This window comes from Chrysemys picta, chromosome 5 (assembly GCF_011386835.1).
Source record: "Chrysemys picta bellii isolate R12L10 chromosome 5, ASM1138683v2, whole genome shotgun sequence".
NCBI classification, from domain to species: domain Eukaryota; kingdom Metazoa; phylum Chordata; order Testudines; family Emydidae; genus Chrysemys; species Chrysemys picta.
In genome coordinates, this window is record NC_088795.1 from 2,273,195 (window position 1) to 2,292,824 (window position 19,630).

Sequence of the window (19,630 nt, forward strand, 5' to 3'; positions counted from 1 at the left end):
GCACTTTACTTCGGGAACCATTCTGTACTGTAAAACAACGCACAAGCTTTAAGGCTGGAGACTGTGTATTTACTCGTTTGTTCACAACTGAAAGCCCATTATTTCCAGGAAAGGTTCTACAAGTATCAGATATAAAATGCAAGTCTTTAATTCCAGAAAAATATATTGAGACTTACAGTAAGTCCAACCTGATAAGGTAACTCTTTGGGTTACTTGTCAATTTCAGATCTAAAAAAGTGTCCTTTCAAATTCCAACTCTAAGTGAGAAAATATACAGTATCCAAGCTATCATTGTATATGTGCTAGTGGACCCGCAGGATCATTCAAGCTGCACTAGTCAAATAAATGAGATTGTCATCCATGTGGATTCTCCTCCTGAGCACTTTCAAATCAGACAGCTACAGCTCTGAACTGCTTTCCAGAATCATAGAATATCAGGGTTGGAAGGGACCTCAGGAGATCTTCTAGTCCAACCCCCTGCTCAAAGCAGGACCACTCCCCAGACAGATTTTTGCCCCAGATCCCTAAATGGCCCCCTCAAGGATTGAACTCACAACCCTGGGTTTAGCAGGCCAATGCTCAAACCACTGAGCTATTTCCCCCCTGTGAGCAATTCTCTCAACTGACAACACAACAGATTTGACAGCTTTTATTCTATAGAAATCATCCTGGATCCAATTTCCTCAATTTAGCATGTAAACAGTCACACCTCTGTTCTAACCATGACATTTTAAAACCGTATTTACCTGTCAAAGAAAAGTGTTTTGAGTAAGCATTTAAAAACCTATGTTCCTATCAATGGTTTTCCATTGCAGGAATCTCTCTTGCTCTCTCTGTTATTTCCCTTTATTCTTTTCATTTCAGTGCTTCCATCATGAGACCATCTGGTAGAAAAAATCAAAACAGATGTGTACTATCCAGCACTGAAGACATTTTCATCATCACTGCGTTGCTGCTGTCTCACGTAGAGTAGAATCCAGAGCTACACCAATATTTCTACATACTGCCAGCTCAACAGTTGGGATCTGCTCAGGGAACATTTTGACAGTGTATCATCACAATATCAGCTTTCTGTCAGTGTCAAATGCTGAAAGTTTGCAAAATCCTCCTAACTCCTCGGGAGAACAGCAGCACAAAGACCAACAAACTTTTGACTGACCCAGTTGTATCTTAGTAGAAATATCCTCTTATTCTAAACGTCTTTTGACATGATCTCTAAAATATTTAGCCATCTCAGTTTTTCTCCTACAATTCCAATGTGATGTTTTACACTCATGCATGGTATCCGAGTATCAGCACTGTCCCACTGACTCCTTAGAAGTGTGTGTCTCAATATGTTGCGTTGACAATGAGGAATGGGGTAGTCTATGGTGCGGGAGGAAACATCAACATTGGTTGTGCTGTGATCAAAATAAAGCAGGGATCACACTGCCTGTGCTAATATGGATGTTGGTGCAGGCTACACTGATAGAACAGGAATCCAGGAAATGAATTCCCATATCAGCTCTAACAATGCTATCATGGTGCTAAGAACTCTCTCTTTATCATGGCAATGCTCCTAACTGTCAACGGTGCTGTTTACAGTAAGCCACCATCATAAAGACAATAGTCTGAATGAAAGAGACTAATGGATCACTGAGTAAGCATTGCTGCTGCTGCAGCCTGGAATCCTCTGATTTGAATACTGACCATGTGTCTATCAAGAGTGGAGTACCCAGAGACTTCAACAGGAAGCTGTCTGTGGCTGAGGGCTTATAGCAGTTGCAGGGCTGGCTCCACGTTCCTGGGGCAGCACATGCTCAGGGGCGGCATTCCGTCCATTCTTGGGGCGGCACAGTCTGGGTGGCTTTTTTTTTTTCCCTTCGGCAGTTCGGGCGGCAGTCCGAGCGGCTTTTTTTTTTTTTTTTGCTTGGGGCAGCAAAAATGGTAGAGCCGGCTCTGAGCATTGAAGGCTTGACTCACTCCAGGCACAGGCACCGCCGGCTTCCTCTTTGCCCCAGGGGTGCTCCACCCCTGCTCCGCCCCAGGCCCCGCCCCCATTCCACCCCTTCCCTCAAGTCCCCACCCTGCCTCTTCTTCCTAGTTACACCCCCTCCATGCTGTGGAACAGCTGATCCACAGCGGGCGGGAGGCGCTTGGAGGGAGGGGGAAGAGCCCTGGAGCACCCACAGAGTTGGAGCCTCTGGCTCCAGGGATTTTGAGCTGTCAGATAACAGATTGCTTTCAGAAAGAGCAGAAGTGGTACTGCCTACTGAGTTGCTGAGTCTGTGCTGGCATGTGTGGCACTAATCCAGAACCCTGGTTTTCATCAGGGTATAAGATCTAAAAAGGAATTTCAGGTGCTTCCATTTCAATCTCATGACCTTGGCTGACAATATTTGTCTTATATTTGGTTTGATTCCCAGACACCAAATGCAGCACTCATCCCTAGTGAAGCAGGACACCATGTGGCCTCTTCGGTACAATGTTTAAAGCTGTTGATTTTCTCTTTCTCCTCGAGATAGGTAAGGGTAAGAATGCCACACTGGATCAGACCAATGGTCCACCTAGCCCAGTGTCAGACACTTCAGAGGGAATGAACAGAACAGGGCAATTATCGAGTTATCCATCCCCTGTCATCCAGTCCCAGCTTCTAGCAATCCGAGGTTTAGGGACACCCAAAGCATGGACCAGATCCTGTGCACCACTTAGGACTAAATCAAGAATTGCCTCTCCCCTTGTGTGCTCTAAGAAGCAGTCATTGGTGTCTAGAAATTTTATCTCTGCATCCCATCCTGAGAAGACATGTTTCTAGTCAGTATGGGGATAACCAGAACCTCCCATTCTTATAGCATTTTCTGTTTTTATAGCCGCTCTATAGCATTTCACAATCACTGCCACCATCCCGGTGAGGTGAGGTGGTTGGTAGTATATACCTACCGTTATACTCTTATTATTCAAGCCTGGAATGTCTATCCATAAAGATTCTGTGGAACAGTTTGATTCATTTAGGATTTTTATTATTCATTCCTGGGGGAATTCTGTGCCACTGCACACACACACAATTCATGTCCCCCAACAGATTTTTTTTTTCCCCTTGCAGAAAATAGATTCTGCCAGGGAGATGCTGCAATTATACCTTTTGCTCACCAGGGGCTGCTGTGGTGCCAGAAGATAGGGTATCTGGCTCACGGGCTGGAGAAGCCAGCCACGGAGAGGGGGGGGACAGTGGCTACGTTCCTCACAGTGCCCTGCTCACCGGGCCAGGTTAGGAGGCATGGGATATGCGGGGGATGGACAGACTGGGGCACGCAGGACTGCTGGGGGGGGGGGTCACATAGACTGGGGTTCAGAAGGGCTAGTGTGGGGACAGACTGGGACGGGTGCACAGGAGCTAGTGGGGAGGGGGAAGGTGGCTCTAAACAACCTTAATATTCTGTTCCTCACATTACCTACAGCAGCTTAGGAACCGCTCTTCTAAACTGTCACAGCTTGAGCAGTCCCCTACGGTGGGGACCACTCCATCTGGCTATGCAAGGTGGGTGCAAATAGCTACACTGATTTTATGCTACATAAGGATTTCCCCTACTTTAGAGAATCCACAGTTTCCCTCTTGGGGCAGCTCTTGTTCCCCACTGAGCTGCTAGAGTGGCTAAAGGAAGATGGTGCTGGGATGCAGCGCAGTATCTTCAGCGAGAATCTATTTCTGCTAGGATAGCTCAGCTTACAGGAATATCACTGCAGAAACATTTTCATTTAAATGAAGCTGCTGTAATATCAGCCAGTGGGCAATCATGTAAAAATATACCATTCTCTCTATTAAAAGTACTTGTTACAGGGCAATTACACCTGTATTCCCCTTACGTGGTCCACAGAGGGCACCCATTCTAGGCTCCCGCCCCCTCAGCCATCACCTCTCTAGGGTGGAGACCTGCGCCTCTCTCTCTCTCGACCAAGGTTTTTCCAGGCTGCATGATTCCCTGCTCACATTGATATGCCCAGCATGCCAAACTAACTAAAAGCCAGCATCTGCACTTTGCTTTCTTTCCAGAGGCTATGCCCAGTGTATTGCCCGCAATTACAAGTTACCACACAGCACTTTCTAAGCAAGCACATTTATTCTTTGATGAAACCATTACAGAGAAATCATATTAAAAAAGAATCTACATGCATGCTAAAAAGCTTACCAGAGATCACCCCAACTCCAACACTGGGCTCTGGTAGGTGTGAGTCATTCAAAACCCATAACCAGAGTAAACATGAATAGCTCAATCTTTCCTTTATACAGCTTGGCCTTTGAACCCGGCCTCATGTAACTGGTTATCAGCAGACAATGGCCCAAACCTCAGGACATGGCTTCAAAAAGCTTGGCTTTTGCATAACCAGAGGTGGGGAATTTACATTCACCTCCCCCTAGAGATTCCCCAGGAAAACCCCTTAACACTTTTTGTTCCAAAAGTCCACCCTTGTTTGGCACATTGTTTAATATAGTCCCTTGAACCCCCGGGTCTCATGTGTCATATCTTCCCCCTTAAGTAGGGTTACCATACGTCCGGATTTCCCCGGACATGTCCTCCTTTTGTGTGCTAAAAATAGCGTCCGGGGGGAATTTGTAAAGCACTCACAATGTCCGGGATTAGCAGAGAGTGGCTGGGAGGGCTGCAGGGAAGTCCCGGGCTGGACTCAGGAGCAGCTGTAGAGGAGCCGGATCCGCCCTGCATTCTGAGCCAGCAGCTCCCTTGCAGCCCAGTCCAGCAGCACTGTGTAGGGCCAGACCGGGTTTTGTTGTGCAGGGCCAGACCGGGTTTTGTTGTGCAGGGGAGCTCAGCCACGTGTCCGGCTCGGCTGCACAGAGCCCAACACTCTGTTCTGAGCAGCAGGGTAAGGAGGTCAGGGGGCAGGAAGGTTCTGGAGGTGGAGGTCAAGAAACGGGGGGGGCTTTTTGGGGGGAGTGGAGAAAGTTTTGGGCAGTCAGGGTACAGGTAGGGGGTAGGGTCCTGGGGGGCAGTTGGGGGGGGTCTTAGGAGGGGGCAGTTAGGGGACAAGGAGCGGGGGGGGTAGGGGGCTGGGAGTTCTGGGGGGGAGCTGTCAGGGGGCAGGAGTGGAGAGAGGGATCGGAGCAGTCAGGGGACAGGGAGCAGAGGGGTTTAGATGGGTTGGGAGTTCTGGGGGGGGCTGTCAGGGGGCAGGAGTGCGGAGAGGGATCGGAGCAGTCAGGGGACAGGGAGCAGAGGGGTTTAGATGGGTTGGGAGTTCTGGGGGGGCTGTCAGGGGGCAGGAGTGCGGAGAGGGATCGGAGCAGTCAGGGGACAGGGAGCAGAGGGGTTTAGATGGGTTGGGAGTTCTGGGGGGGGGCTGTCAGTAGGTGGGGAGTGGTTGGATGGGGCGTGGGAGTCCCAGGGGTCTGTCTGGGGGTGGGGGTGTGGATAAAGGTTGGGGCAGTCAGGGGACAAGAGGCAGGGAGGCTTAGATAGTCCTGGGGGGCAGTTAGGGGCAGGGGTCCCAGGAGGGGGTAGTCAGGGGACAAGGAACGGGGGGAGGGTTGGGAGGTCAGGGGGGGGCGGGAAGTGGGAGGGGCAGGGGCGGGGCTAGGGCGGGGCTCCTCCCGTCCTCTTTTTTGCTCGCTGAAATATGGTAACCCTACCTTAAGAGCTTGTATACAATCCTGGCCCATAAGACATAAACCATTCATTTAATACAATGGACTCCAAAGACACTTGTATTTAATTCAATAAGGTCTCCCAAAAATATTGTAGGAAATTGCCATACCAATCACAGTGCTCATTTGAACTTCCTGGCAGAGAAGTCCATGTGACTTAACAGTGTCCATCTAAAACATGCCACCAAGCATGAATGAAGTCTACCCGTACGTTGTGCTTAAAGGGGAAGTAGACAGTTTGGACGGCTGCTCCATAGAATCATAGAATATCAGAGTTGGAAGGGACCTCAGGAGGTCATCTAGTTCAAAACCCTGCTCAAAGCAGGACCAATTCCCGTTAAATGACACCTTTGGGCACAAAGCAGTTCCAACACACTGTGGACGTGCATGGTATGACTAATCATATCTGGCATACTTAGCAGCTCATTGTAAGAATATTATGGAAGGAGTGTTTGACTTTTTCCTGCTCTTAGTTTAGATCTGTTGTGTTTCTCAATCCCACAAGGAATGAAGTAGACAAAAGATCAGCTGGTTATGTAATTCTTGCCAAAATATTTATGGCAAACTCTTCAAATATTTTAGCTGATGATGAACATTTCAGTGGTTTTGAGGCGTTTACAACTATTCTTTGAAAATAAATGAAGGGTACCTACATAGATCAACCAGACAAAATATATTACTATAAACACAGCCTTCACCTTGCCATTTGATCCTGAGCAGTCAACAACATCAACAATTTTGTAGTTCACCTTGAGTTAAGAATAAAGGTAATTAAATCTCTGCCATCAAAAAGGGAACACAAATGCTAAGGTGTCTGTTGGAATCTCGTCTCCAACCAAGCTGTTTTTAGATCTTGCCCCACACACACAAAACAAAAATCACATTCCTGCACTTTAAAAAAGTTCTATGTTTAATCTAAAAAATACATACAGTTAGGGCTCAATCTAGCAAGGTGCTGACCATTCTTACTCTGATCTGGTCCCACTGAACTGCTCACATGCTTAAAATTAAGCACCCGCTTAAGCGTTTTCCTGGATTAGGGCTAGAGTGCCTAGCAACTTGCAGGACTGATCCCTAAATGTGCAATACAATCAGTTTCTCTTCCCCACCCCCACACAAGAAAAAGAACCGTCCCCTGCCCACCCAAATAGCTGCCCAAGTACATCATACCTATGTCCGGTATATTTTTTAATGAAACACAAAATTTTACACACATTGCAGCTACTCCCCACAGAGCAGAAGAGCTTTCACTTAATGTATAAAATAGTGCCAAGTCATCTCAAATGAAGGCCCTGACCCAAGGTACTCTAGTGCTTCCTACACATTTGTCTCCCACCTCCAGATGTGTATAATTTCAGTGTTTATTTTTGAGCGTTTAAAAAAAAAATCAATTTTTGATTTAAATTGTCACAGTTGTGAAAAATTATGGGGGGGAGGGAACCAGACAATTATGTAATAGACACAGAGATTTAAAAAAAAAAAAAAAGCTTTATAATCATTAAAATACAAATTGTCCACTTCATGTCAAAACATACAAAGTTGTCATGTGTCTGACGAAGTGGGTATTCACCCACGAAAGCTTATGCGCCAATACTTCTGTTAGTCTATAAGGTGCCATGGGACTCTTTGTTGCTTTTTACAGATCCAGAACAACACAGCTATCCCTCTAATACCAGACAAAGTAAATATCCTTACATGAAACTCTAATAAATTCTCCAGCAGCATTTTTCATACTTTGCCTGTCTGAAAATTCCTGATTACTACTGATGAAAATATTTTTGTTGGTGTGTGTGTGTAAGGTGAAATCAACATTTACTGATATTTACTGATAGAGATCTAATCCTTCCAAGCCTAACCATGCGTTATCAAAACTACTGTTCTTAGATGATACCAGAGAGCTGTTCTAGGATAGCTATCATTTTAATCTCCCCAATGCTGTTATTCCCTCCCCGCCCCTCAATATCTGCTGATACTGAACACTTGAAAAATCTGGCCCATAACCCTATGAAATCTCAATCTGCTGCTGTAAGCACAAAGGAGATTACTGTTTCTAGCACATAGCTATATTATCAGGAGACAATGTGAGAAAAGGATTGTAATTAACCGCTTGAATGAGTGTAAAAGTTTTTCCCTAAACAAAAAAAAATCTCCTTGGAAAAGTCTTAGGTGAGCTACAGCTGTCTCAGAATTCTAGAACATGACACACTGCACCATGGTACAGTCATTAAAATATTTTATGATTCTATTAAACATCTTTGGAAGTGAGTCAGATACGGAGATCTGCAAATTAGCTCTAAAATGGGCACCTAAATTGTAATTCAGTTGTCTTAAAATAAAAAAGATTTGTATTAACTATATGTTCAATTACATTGCTCTCACCTCCTAGTACTTCAGAAGTGACATTATAGATTGTTATTACAGGTATACGTCTTCATTTCTAGCTACCTGGATGCAGACTCAGCTATAGCAAACTGAACTACCCTAAAAGCAAAAATAAGATTGTTCAAATTTTAACTGCCTTTCATTCAGAAAATGTCTTCGAGAGAAGGTAAGTGGCAAAACGATAATGATCACAATAACAATTGTCTAATTAGTTGCTACAGTCGTCCAAAAGGGACACTTCTGAAGGGACAAAGAGACACATCTGAAAGATGCTTAGAAGACATACTAATTGTGGGGTTACACTTTCATCTTTTCCTGTAATCTTACGACTTCCAAGACATGACCTTTAAAACCACAACTCACAGTGAGCTTACAAATGACTTGTGTGGGTAGTGGTCATTCTTTATAGCAAAAGGGTGAATTAATAAAAGGTTTTTTTGGATGGGAAAACAAGAACAGAGTTAATTACTGAAGGTTGAGAACAAAGTTTTCAAAAATCTATAGCTAGACATCTAACTAAAATTGGCCTGATTTGCACAAGTACTGAGAACTCAACAGCCCCCACCAAGTGTTTGGCATTTTTGAAAATCCAGGGCAAGATTTTTAAAGAAATGGGTGACTTCGCAATGGGTGAATTTCAAGTGCTGAGAACTCAACATTTCCCACTGATTCAATAGAAGCACACTTCTGGGGTCACACAGGAAGTGTAAGGCACAGTAAGGAAAAAGCAATAGTTCTCCTGACTGCTAGCCATGTGCTTTAACCTCAAGACCATCTACCTCCTACTACTTTATTTAGACTATATTTACCTTTGCTCCATGTTTATGCAGAACCTCCATGACATCATTATGAGCTCTTTCAGCTGCAACATGCAAAGGCGTCATGAAGCTAGGTGAAAAATGGCAGACGTTAGTTTTATCATCCAAATACTGTATTACCTAGTCCTTTGGAAATGTAAAATTTGGCTTAAATTTTCGGATACCTACTCTTTGTTTTTCTCATTAACATTAGCTCCTTTCCTGAGCAACAGCTCTGTAACTTGTTTCCGTTTAGGATGCAGGGAAGCGACAGCACAGTGCTGCAAAACAAAGCAAAAAAAATTATCTACTACTTAGACTATGCAATATTTCATGATGCGTGCTGCATCATTTTTACATATCCTACTGAACATTAGACTGAAGCTTACAAATAGAATCCTACCGAAATGTATCACGTTTCTGCCTCAATATAAAATACACCAAACTAAATGTAAGCTAGTTCTTAAAGCTAAATCATGCTGCGTTTAAAACAATTTTGATTTTATAACTATTAGTCACACATGAGAAATGGTTAAGTCACCATCTGTAAAAGCATTCTGCATGGAATAGTTTTATTAAATGTTCCAAGTGAGAGGTATCTTTAGTGGGGTGTCTTGGAAGCAAGGGCCTCCATAACCTCCCTTTCCCAGGGGAAGACAGGAACAATTTGCTAGTCCTTTACTAGGTGCAATATACTCCCTCTCTCCTCTTTGTGTGGGTCAACTCTGCTGGCTGGTTTGTGGGGAGGGTTGCAGAGTACTGGGCATGCAGCCTTTGTTTTGCCCATGAAGCCATGCCTTCAGGTAGGGCGGGGTGATGGGCCATGCTCCCTCTTACTCCTTTGTACCACTGCATTAGGGCCAGTCACCCCCGGACACAAATTTTCAAACATGTCCACTAATTTTGGGCCCCAAATTGAGATGCCAAAGGATTGATTTTCAGAGAAACTGAGCACCCACAATTCCAAGTGACTGAAAATCAGGTCCTAAATTCCAGAGTAACGGTTGGAAGAGACCACCACTAGGATGAGAGACCATCTTGGACAAATGCTATGGTCCCTGTAAGACAGGGCCTATTGATCTTCTGATGTTTCTGAGCCCAGCCACAGGGTTTTAAACAGCAAGCACAAAAGTCATACATAATAGTTATCTTATTGCTGTGAAGAATTCCTTCTTCTAACACTCAGAGTAAAACAACATAGTCACACTGATTTGAATGGGATCATCAATTCCATCCCACTTCACTTTTTATGTCTATGTCAAAGACTGCTGGGACATTGGCTCTATGTTCTTTGACTTCACTGCTAGCTCAAATGATGAACTGTGAACAGAGGCTAACTCCAGTGAAGTCACTAACACACAAAAATACACACAACTGACACTGTACCTTCATACAGAAGGCCCCCTGCTAGGTAATGCCATGACCACAGCGAGCACAAAGTTCAGCATACTGCTGGGGTGCCTTGCGTCGTGTGATATTTAACAGTGTTACATGTCAAAGACTCATAGGTGGGCCAACAACCACAGGCAAATCCAGTAACAACTGTAAATGTTGATAAATGCAAAGTAATGCACATTGGAAAACATAATCCCAACTATACATATAAAATGATGGGGTCTAAATTAGCTGTTACCACTCAAGAAAGCGATCTTGGAGTCATTGTGGATAGTTCTCTGAAAACATCCACTCAATGTGCCGCAGCAGTCAAAAAAGTGAACAGAATGTTGGGAATCATTAAGGAAGGGCTAGATAAGAAGACAGAAAATATCATATTGCCTCTGTATAAATCCATGGTACACCCACATCTTGAATACTGCATGCAGATGTGGTCGCCCCACATTGGAAAAGGTTCAGAAAAGGACAAAAAAATGATTGGGGGTATGGAACGGCTGCCATCTGAGTAGAGATTAATAAGACTGGGACTTTTCAACATGGAAAAGAGATGACTAAGGGGGGATATGATAGAGGTCTATAAAATCATGACTGGTCTGAAGAAAGTAAATAAGGAAGTGGTATTTCCTCCTTCTCATAACAAAGAATTAGGGGACACCAAATTAAATTAATAGGCAGCAGATTTAAAACAAACAGGAAGTATTTTTTCACATAATGCACAGTCCACCTGTGGAACTCCTTGCCAGAGGATGTTGTGAAGGCCAAGACTATAACAGGGTTCAAAAAGTAACTAGATAAGTTCATGGCGGATAGGTCCATCAATGGCTACTAGCCAGCATGGGCAGAGATGGTGTCCCTAGCCTCTGTTTGCCAGAAGCTAGGAACGGGCAACAGGATTATCTGTACTGTTCATTCCCTCTGGGGCACCTGGCATTGGCCACTGTTGGAAGACAGGATACCGAGCTAAATTCACCTTTGGTCTGACCAGTATGGCACTCTTATGTTCTTATGTAATACTAGACAAGTCTGAATGTTGGGGGTGGGGGGGAAGGATAGCTCAGTGGTTTGAGCATTGGCCTGCTAAACCCAGGGTTGAGAGTTCAATCCTTGAGGGGGCCACTTAGGGATCTGGGGCAAAAGCAGTACTTGGTCCTGCTAGTGAAGGCAGGGAGCTGGACTCGATGACCTTTCAAGGTCCCTTCCAGTTCTAGGAGATGTGATAGCATTCATTTATAAATTAAATAAATTAATGGAGATATCCTAACAAATATACTTTGCCATCAGAGAGATATACGGATCAGCTGGACAAGGGAAACAACTGGTCAGTCAGTGGGAGCCAGAAAGCCCTTACACAGCAGGAATGGCATCAAACATTTCACTACTAACCTCTATCAGATGTTGAAAGAATTAAGTATTATTAATAATCTCATCTGTGTGGGAATGTTGGAGAATGATTTTCATCAAGAAGCAAGTCTAATTGGGATTCCAGTGAAAAATTTGATTTAAAAAATAAAAGATGAAAGATAGAGGGCAACCTGCTAACTTATTCCAATCCCCCATAAACCAGCACAATACGTTTCTGTTGCCTGCCTCATCTCAGCCCTCTGCCACCCCAAAACATTTTTTGCAACAAGTGTCCATAAAACATAAGACAAGATAGAGAGAAAAAACAAGACAACTGCAGTGATAGCAGAACACAGAGAAACCCTCTAGCAGCTGTCACTACAGGGAAGATAATCAGGTGGGGAGAACACACAGGTTCAACATGACGAAATGAGCAGTAACTTAATTGCAGGTTTCTGGACAAATCCTGCATAAAAACTGAATTCAAGGGTGAAAAAAAATGTACTATGTTTCTTCTATAGCAGTGATTTACTTTTAACACATAAGATGCCTGCTGGCACATCCTCAATTTTAGATGAATACATTTTCATAGTCTAGCAATAAAAAACTCTTCAACTAGCACTACTTCCACATATATCATTAAAAAAAAAGGATTGACTACATAATCTCACCAGAGCTGTCTCATGTGACTGTGGCTGTTTGAAATTAATGATCTCCAAAGCAAGTGTCTTTTTCACTTTGGCTAGGTCTGCCTCTCTGGCTGCTTGCAGTAAAGAATGTCCTTTGAATTCATCTGTTGGAGAAATAAGACATACTTAATATTCAGCAACACATCAGATTTATAAATCTTATTTCAGAAACCTAACTACAATTAACCAAAGGGGAAAGAAAAATTTTCTATACTGCCCTAAATAATAACATCAGCTATGATGACAGAATCCTAAACTCTGTCCTAGTGAAGGCAGAAATATATTCTTGGGGTGAGATGGGAAGGAAAGTTCCAGTTTCCAGGGCAAAACCCTCATCCCCTCTCCAGCCCCAAGATAAAGAGTGTTATAAGGATCCCTAAAAACTCTGTATCCAGCCAGAGGAGAAGACTTCTGGGACCAGCACCACAGAAAACAGCTGCCAGGCCACCTTCCGAGAGCCCTACCACAAGCTCCAGCATAGGGGGCATGCCAGGGTGGGGTTGCGTCACACAGCACTACAGAGATTTCAGGCCCAAATTACACCAGTGGACCTTCCAGCCTCCAGATCAATCCATAGAATATCAGAGTTGGAAGGGACCTCAAGAGGTCATCTAGTCCAACCCCCTGCTCAAAGCAGGACCAATTCCCAGCTAAATCATCCCAGCCAGGGCTTTGTCAAGCCGGGCCTTAAAAACCTCCAAGGAAGGAGACTCCACCACTTCCCTAGGTAACGCATTCCAGTGTTTCACCACCCTCCTAGTGAAATAGGACCAATCCAGGACCAAGAGGGGACAAAGGTGGCTTAAAGCCACCTTACTTAACCCTCTCCCCCCAGTCTGAGAGTTCAGTATTGCACTTGTTGGAGGTGCAGCATAGAATCTCACCATTATATTGCTTCTTTAACATAAAAATGGCCAAGCATCAAATCCTGCTCACTTTGTTACTGCAAGTAATCCCACTGATGACACTGGGATCACTGGTGAGAGTAAGGAGAGCAGGATATATTAATATCCTTTAATAATAAAAGTACCCTTTAATAAATGATGAACAAAACCGAAAGTCAGCAGGTACAAAATTTCTAACTTATTTAAGCAGTTATTTCTTGTGGAATTAGCAGTTTTCTGTAACTTTATAACTTGTTTTCATTGTCTTTCACTGTTATAAGAGTGAGACAAAAACAGATAAGTGAGAGAAATTTAGACTCAAGGTTAGGATTTAGCTTTCCCACCACCGGGCTTAGGAGGAATCCTTTTTGTTTGGTTTTCTGATATAAAAAAAAAAAAATTTAGAAAAACAAGACTGAGTAATGAAGGCTCTTGTGGAAAGCAGCTCTTTATTTAAATTAGAAATGATGAATCAGCAGTTTGGTAACATAATTACAACCAAACTGAATTCTAGAATAGTTATATTTTATACTGTAATGCCTAAGTTTAGAACACTGACCATCATGAAGTAATCAAGAGCATTTGAGAATGAATTCCAAATAATTAAATACCTTTGCGAGAATTAGCTATAGTATCAGTGGCAACTTCATCCTGTAAGGCCACATGCCAGCATTTTCTACGTCAAACTGATGACATGCTTCAACAGATTAGTCTAACTTCCCAGCCCAGGAAGAACACATATATGAAACTGGATGACAAAACAAATCAAAAGCCTTTTTACTGCTTCACACCCATCTGTGCCAAAAAGTATTGAACTGGTTCTGTCAAAGCCATCTTCTCCTGTCCAAGAATAAGCCTGGCATAGTGCAGTGAGATTCAGATAGCCCAGCAATGCTACCAGGCCTTACAGAATACTGGAAAACAAAGCATCATTGATGCGTCTCCTCTCTTCCTTTGTCATTAGTTTGCAAAAGCAAAAAATCAATCACATTCGTTGATTAGCACAGGCTGATTTGCAGGGACAGATAAATCTCTGAATGAAGTCTAAGAGTCATGTTTTTGCTTTACAAAGTTAATTAAAATTATTTTCCTGAACTCTGTTCTGCTCTTAATTATTATTTAATAATGAAACAATAAGTCTTGAGTTTGATTAAAGTGGAGAGGGTAGGGTTCCCAAATTAGAACATATGACTTTACTAAAGGGAAAGAAGAAGAGGAGGTTTTTTGCCTGTAACTGGAGGTTTTTCGAGATGTGTAGTCTCTATCTGTATTCCACTGAGGGTTATGTGCATGCCCCATATGCCTGGAGCCAGAACCTTTGAAAGTAGTATTGTTTGGTGGTCTGCACATGCGCCCATGTATTGCCTCGTGGTTTCGCCTGAGGTGATAAAGGGCAGGGTGGACTGCCAGTGTCTCCAGTTCTTTCTCTACCACAGACCTATCAGATACACAGCAGCAGGGAAGGAGGCTGGGATTGGAATAAAGATAAGGACCACATATCTCGAAGAACCCCCAGTTACCAGCAAGCAACCTCTCTTTCTTCTTTGAGTGATGGTCCCTATTGTATTCCACTGAGGGTGTCTGACATGCAGTTTGTAGTTAGGAGGAGAATGCAAGGAAGATGATGCAATCACAGAATGGAGGACCGCCGCGCTGAATGAGGCATCTGTTGTGGAATCACATACTAGAGCGTAGTGGGAGAAAAAAGTGTCTACCAACTCCACATAGCAGTCTTACATATATCTGCATGGGACACATCGTGATGCATGGCTGTGGCTGATGCTTGCACTCTCCTTGAGTGAGCCTATCCCACCTGGTGGGGATTGTCTCGACAATTGATAGCAATGTGTAATGTACCTGGAAACCCATTTAAAGATTCACTGGATGGAAATATGAAATTAATACGCAGCAGATTTAAAACAAACAAAAGGAAGTAGATAGCCTGGGAGACTTTCGGAATGGCTCTGTCCTTTATAGGGAAAAGGCCAGGGCCCCAAGCACATCAAGAGAATGAAGTCGCCGTTCCCCATAAAGACGTGTGGTTTGGGGAAGAAGGTAGGTAGATGTATGGGCTGATTGAGATGGAATCAGAAAACCACCTTTGGTAGCAACTTGGATACAATCAGAGTGAGACATTGTCTTTATGGAATGCAATGAAAGGAGGAGGGGTCTGCCACCATGGCTCCCAGTTCACCAATGCACCTCGCTGAAGTAATGGCAACAAGGAAAGTGACCTTCATGGAGAGGAGAGAAAGAGCAGGAGGCCAGGGGATCATTAATGAGGAAGACTAGGTTGAGGTCCCATTGGGTAGCAACAGGTTGAATGGGCGGGTATTTACATAAAAGGCCCTTCCAGAATCAGGCAGTCAAGAGGTGCATAAAAATTGAATGTCCATCCACTAGAGGGTGGAAAGTGCTAATGGCATCTGCATGAACTTTGATGGAACTGAGAGCGAGACCCAAGATTTTCAGATAGAGAAAACAGACTAAGAGTATCTGCATGCCCACGGCTGCGGGGATAAGGCCTTGCCATTCAGCCCAGGAAGTGAAACATTTCCATTTGGCCTTATAGGAGCATCTCGTGGATTCCTTTTGGCTACTGGAGAGGACGTCTTGCACTGCTAATGGGCATTCTCGTGCTAATGGAGGCGTTCAGCCAAAAACCTAGCTTTCAGTGTTGCGTCCATAGATCTGGGTGCCTGAGTCTGCAGTTGTGATGCATCAGCAGTTCTGGGAATGTCTGGAGCGGGAGTGTAGAATGCTTTGACATGTGGAGAAGAAGACGGAACCAGAATTGCCAAGGCAAGAACAGGGCCATCAAAATGGCCATCGCTCTCTCCTGACAGAGTTTGTGGAGGGAACACGATAGGAGTGATATGGAGGAGAAAGCATAGTTCTTTCGGTCCAACTGACTGACGACCAGAGTGTCACCCTGTGAGTGGGGACCGTGTCCCCTCTTCAGCAATACTGGGTGCACTTGGTATTCTGTGATGCCAGGCAGGGAGGTTGCTGATAAAAGGGTATGATATGCTATGTACCATTTCCACAGGCATATCGCCTCCATGCACAGTGCTGGGCATCTTATGCCTCCATGTTTGTTTATGTAGTATACTGTGGTGGTGGTGTCTGATGTGATGAGGATGTGGTGATAACAGATAGCTGGTAAGAACACGACATACTTTGTGCACTGCCCGAAGTCCCGGTATGTTTATGTGCATCCTGACCTCTTGCGTGATCCAAATGCCTTGTGCCATGTGATCTCCCATGTGAGCACCCCAACCTGCGAGTGACATGTCCGTTATGACTGTCACACTCAACAAAGATGGGAGGAAGGGCATCTGGAGCAGACTTGTAGCGGGTCTCTCCACCACCAAAGTGAGGAGATGTCTTCCAGCAGGAGAATGAGTATAGTGTCCATGGATTGCTGTATGAGAGAGTAAATCCTTTGCAGTCATAGCTGTAGACATCAAAGATACAGCTGGGCAAATGGCGTGACATATGTGTACATCATGTGCCCTAGGAGGGAAAGGCAGGTCCTGGCTGAAACCAAAGGATTAGGGGTTACTATTTGGTCCAGTAGGCTCTGGAATCTGTCCATGGCAGATAACTTGTGAAGAAGCTACATCGATGTGAGCTCCTATGAATTCCAGGGACTGAAAAAGGTGCAAAGTCGATTTTTTGACATTAGTGCTCACTCCTAGGGAGGAGTCGAAGAAGCTGAGATGTTAATGCTCGAGCTTGCTCTCTGGACTGCGCTGCTCTGCTAGCAGTCAGTCATCCACATAGAGGAAGACAAGGACTGAATGGGAGAACCCTGTGTTCGAAGTGTCGAGGGCCTATGGAAGTAGGCATCTTGCATATCAAGAGCCATAAACTACATACCTTTTTCTAGCAAGGGAATGATGTCTTGTGACTTCAGCAGTTGAGGAGTTGGAGATCCAAAATGGGTCTCCATCCTCCTTCTTCTTGGGTACCAGGAAGTAGTTGGGATAGAACCTGGTGTCCTGAAAGGGTGTAGGGACTCATTCCACTGCTCATCTCTGCAGGAGGGAGTCCATCTCAAGGGTAAGATTTAGGGCTGTCAAGCGATTAAAAAAATTAATCCCATGATTAATTGCACTGTTAAACTATAATAGAAGACCATTTATTTAAATATTTTGGGATGTTTTCTACATTTTCAAATATATTGATTTCAATTACAATGCAGATTACAAAGTGTACCACGCTCATTTTATATTTATTTTTGATTACGAGTATTTGCACTGTAAAAAACAAAAGAAATAGTATTTTGCAATCCACCTAATACAAGTACTGTAGTGTAATCTCTTTATCATGAAAGTTGAACTTACAAATGTAGAATTATGTACAAAAACACTCTCCCCCAAGGAATTCAGTCACAAATGTAATTAACGCAATTTTTTTTAACGAGCATCCTAACATAGAAGCATGTCCTCTGGAATGGTGACCGAAGCATGAAGGGGCATACAAAAGTTTAGCATATCTGGCATGTAAATACCTTGCAATGCCAGTTACAGAAGTGCCATGCAAATGCCTGTTCTCACTTTCTGGTGACATAAATAAGAAAAGGGAGGCATTATCTCCTGTAAATGTAAACAAACTTGTTTGTCTTAGCGATTGGTTGAACAAGAAGTAGGACTGAGTGGACTTTTAGGCTCTGAAGTTTTACATTGTTTTGTTTTTGAGTGTAGTTATATAACAAAAAAACATTTGCAAGTTGCACTTTCACGATTAAAGAGATTGCACTACAGTATTGTATGAGTAAAATACTATTTCTTATGTTTATCATTTTTACAGTGATAATTTTTGTAATCAAAAATAATATACACTTTGATTTCGATTACAACACAGAATACAATATATATGAAAATGTAGAAAAACATCCAAAATATTTAATAAATTTCAATTGGTATTCTATTGTTTAACAGTGCGATTAATCACAATTTTTTTTAATTGCGATTAATTTTTTTGAGTTAATCGCGGGAGTTAACTGCGATTAGTCGACAGCCCTAGTAAGAATACTATCATGTAGAGTGATCTCAGGAAGGTTAGGGAGGGATGTGGAGGAGATTTCATCAAACTCGAGGGTGTAGCTGCGTCGAACGATGTCCAGGACCCGCTTGTCCATTGCTATAGCTCTCCATGCTGGTAGAAAGAGTTTGAGATGACCCCCCCAAAAGAGGTTGATGGTAGGAACATTGGTATACGGAGTGGCTGACAGCTCTTTAACCACACTCAGAAATACCATTTCCACAACAATTGAATTGTTGTGCAGGGGTCTGTGTTGCCCAAACAGGCAGATGGGTTCTGTGCACCTTATGGCGCTTCTGAGGAGGCTCATAGGCTCATTGGTGATAGAAATGTGGTGTTCTACAGCACTGGCTTGGCGGTGGGCAATAACGTTTTCTATTTGGTGCCAGTGTATAAATGCCCACAGAATGTAAGTGGCTCTAGTACCTGATGCTGACTGTCCTGCACTTCTTCTAGTAGGATCGAGAGCATTGGCTATCCTCTGTATCAGCTCTTGAAACCGTCAGTCGTCTTGTGGCGAGGAAGGTGTCGATGACATGGCAACATTTGGAGACGACCAAGGGAATCTCTCCAGATCCGCCGGTACCATAAGAATCGGGCTAATCGGTGCTTCCTCTAACCCCATGGCCAGCCTCTAACCTCAGTGCCAAGTAGTTAGAGGTCCAGAACTGTAGTCCAGCCGAGAAGACCTCTAACCCATAAAGTCCAATGTCTTACCCTCCCTGTCTGCAAAGGTGGAGCACTGGTGTTGTTTCATCTACTCTGACTCAGCCTGTATCACCAAGGAGTTAAGTGGAGGGTATGAAAATAGAAATTCTGCCCCCTTAGGGGGGACGTAGTATCTTCTCTCAGCCCATCTTTTCTTGGCCCCCATTCGGGGTCAGTGTGCATATGATCAAGGTATGCCACATGGCGCATGCCAGTTAAAGAATGGCCTCATTGATTGGTAGAGCCACCCTTGCCAGTACTGATGTGTGAGAGGGGACGAGGTGTGGAGCATGCTGGCAGAAGTCTCAGAAGAGCAACTACAGAACCCGAACCACCTAAAAAGAAAATCAACCTTCTCTTGGTGGCATCTGACTCAGATGATGGAAATGAATGTGCATCAGTCTGCACTGCTTTGGATCATTATTGAATAGAACCCATCATCAGCATGGAAGCATGTCCTCTAGAATGGTGGTCGAAGCATGAAGGGTCGTACAAATATTTAGCATATCTGGCACATAAATACCTTGCAATGCCAGCTACAACAGACCCATGTGAACACCTGTTCTCCTTTTCAAGTGACATAGTAAATAAGAAGCAGGCAGTATTATCTTTTGTAAATGTAAACAAACGTATTTGTCTTGGTGACTGGCTGAACAAGAAGTAGGACTGAGTGAATCTGTAGGCTGTAAAGTTTTACCCTGTTTTATTTTTGAGTGTAGCTATGTAAAAGAAAAATTAAAAAATTCT

At 43.7% G+C, this 19,630-nt stretch overlaps 1 protein-coding gene across 2 annotated transcripts in view; it reads right to left on the reverse strand.

Annotated features, from left to right (window-relative positions):
• TNKS (tankyrase) overlaps window positions 1–19,630 on the reverse strand; it is a 320,206-nt gene that overhangs the window by 86,802 nt on the left and 213,774 nt on the right. The window contains exons 9-12 of one of the 2 annotated variants that reach the window (XM_065597439.1): window positions 12,225–12,346; window positions 9,007–9,098; window positions 8,830–8,908; window positions 6,337–6,387 (exon numbers count right to left, since the gene is read on the reverse strand). In XM_065597439.1, the coding sequence (XP_065453511.1) occupies window positions 6,337–6,387; window positions 8,830–8,908; window positions 9,007–9,098; window positions 12,225–12,346 (344 nt within the window). The remainder of the gene's footprint in view (window positions 1–6,336; window positions 6,388–8,829; window positions 8,909–9,006; window positions 9,099–12,224; window positions 12,347–19,630) is intronic. The other variant, XM_065597440.1, reaches the window with a different exon arrangement.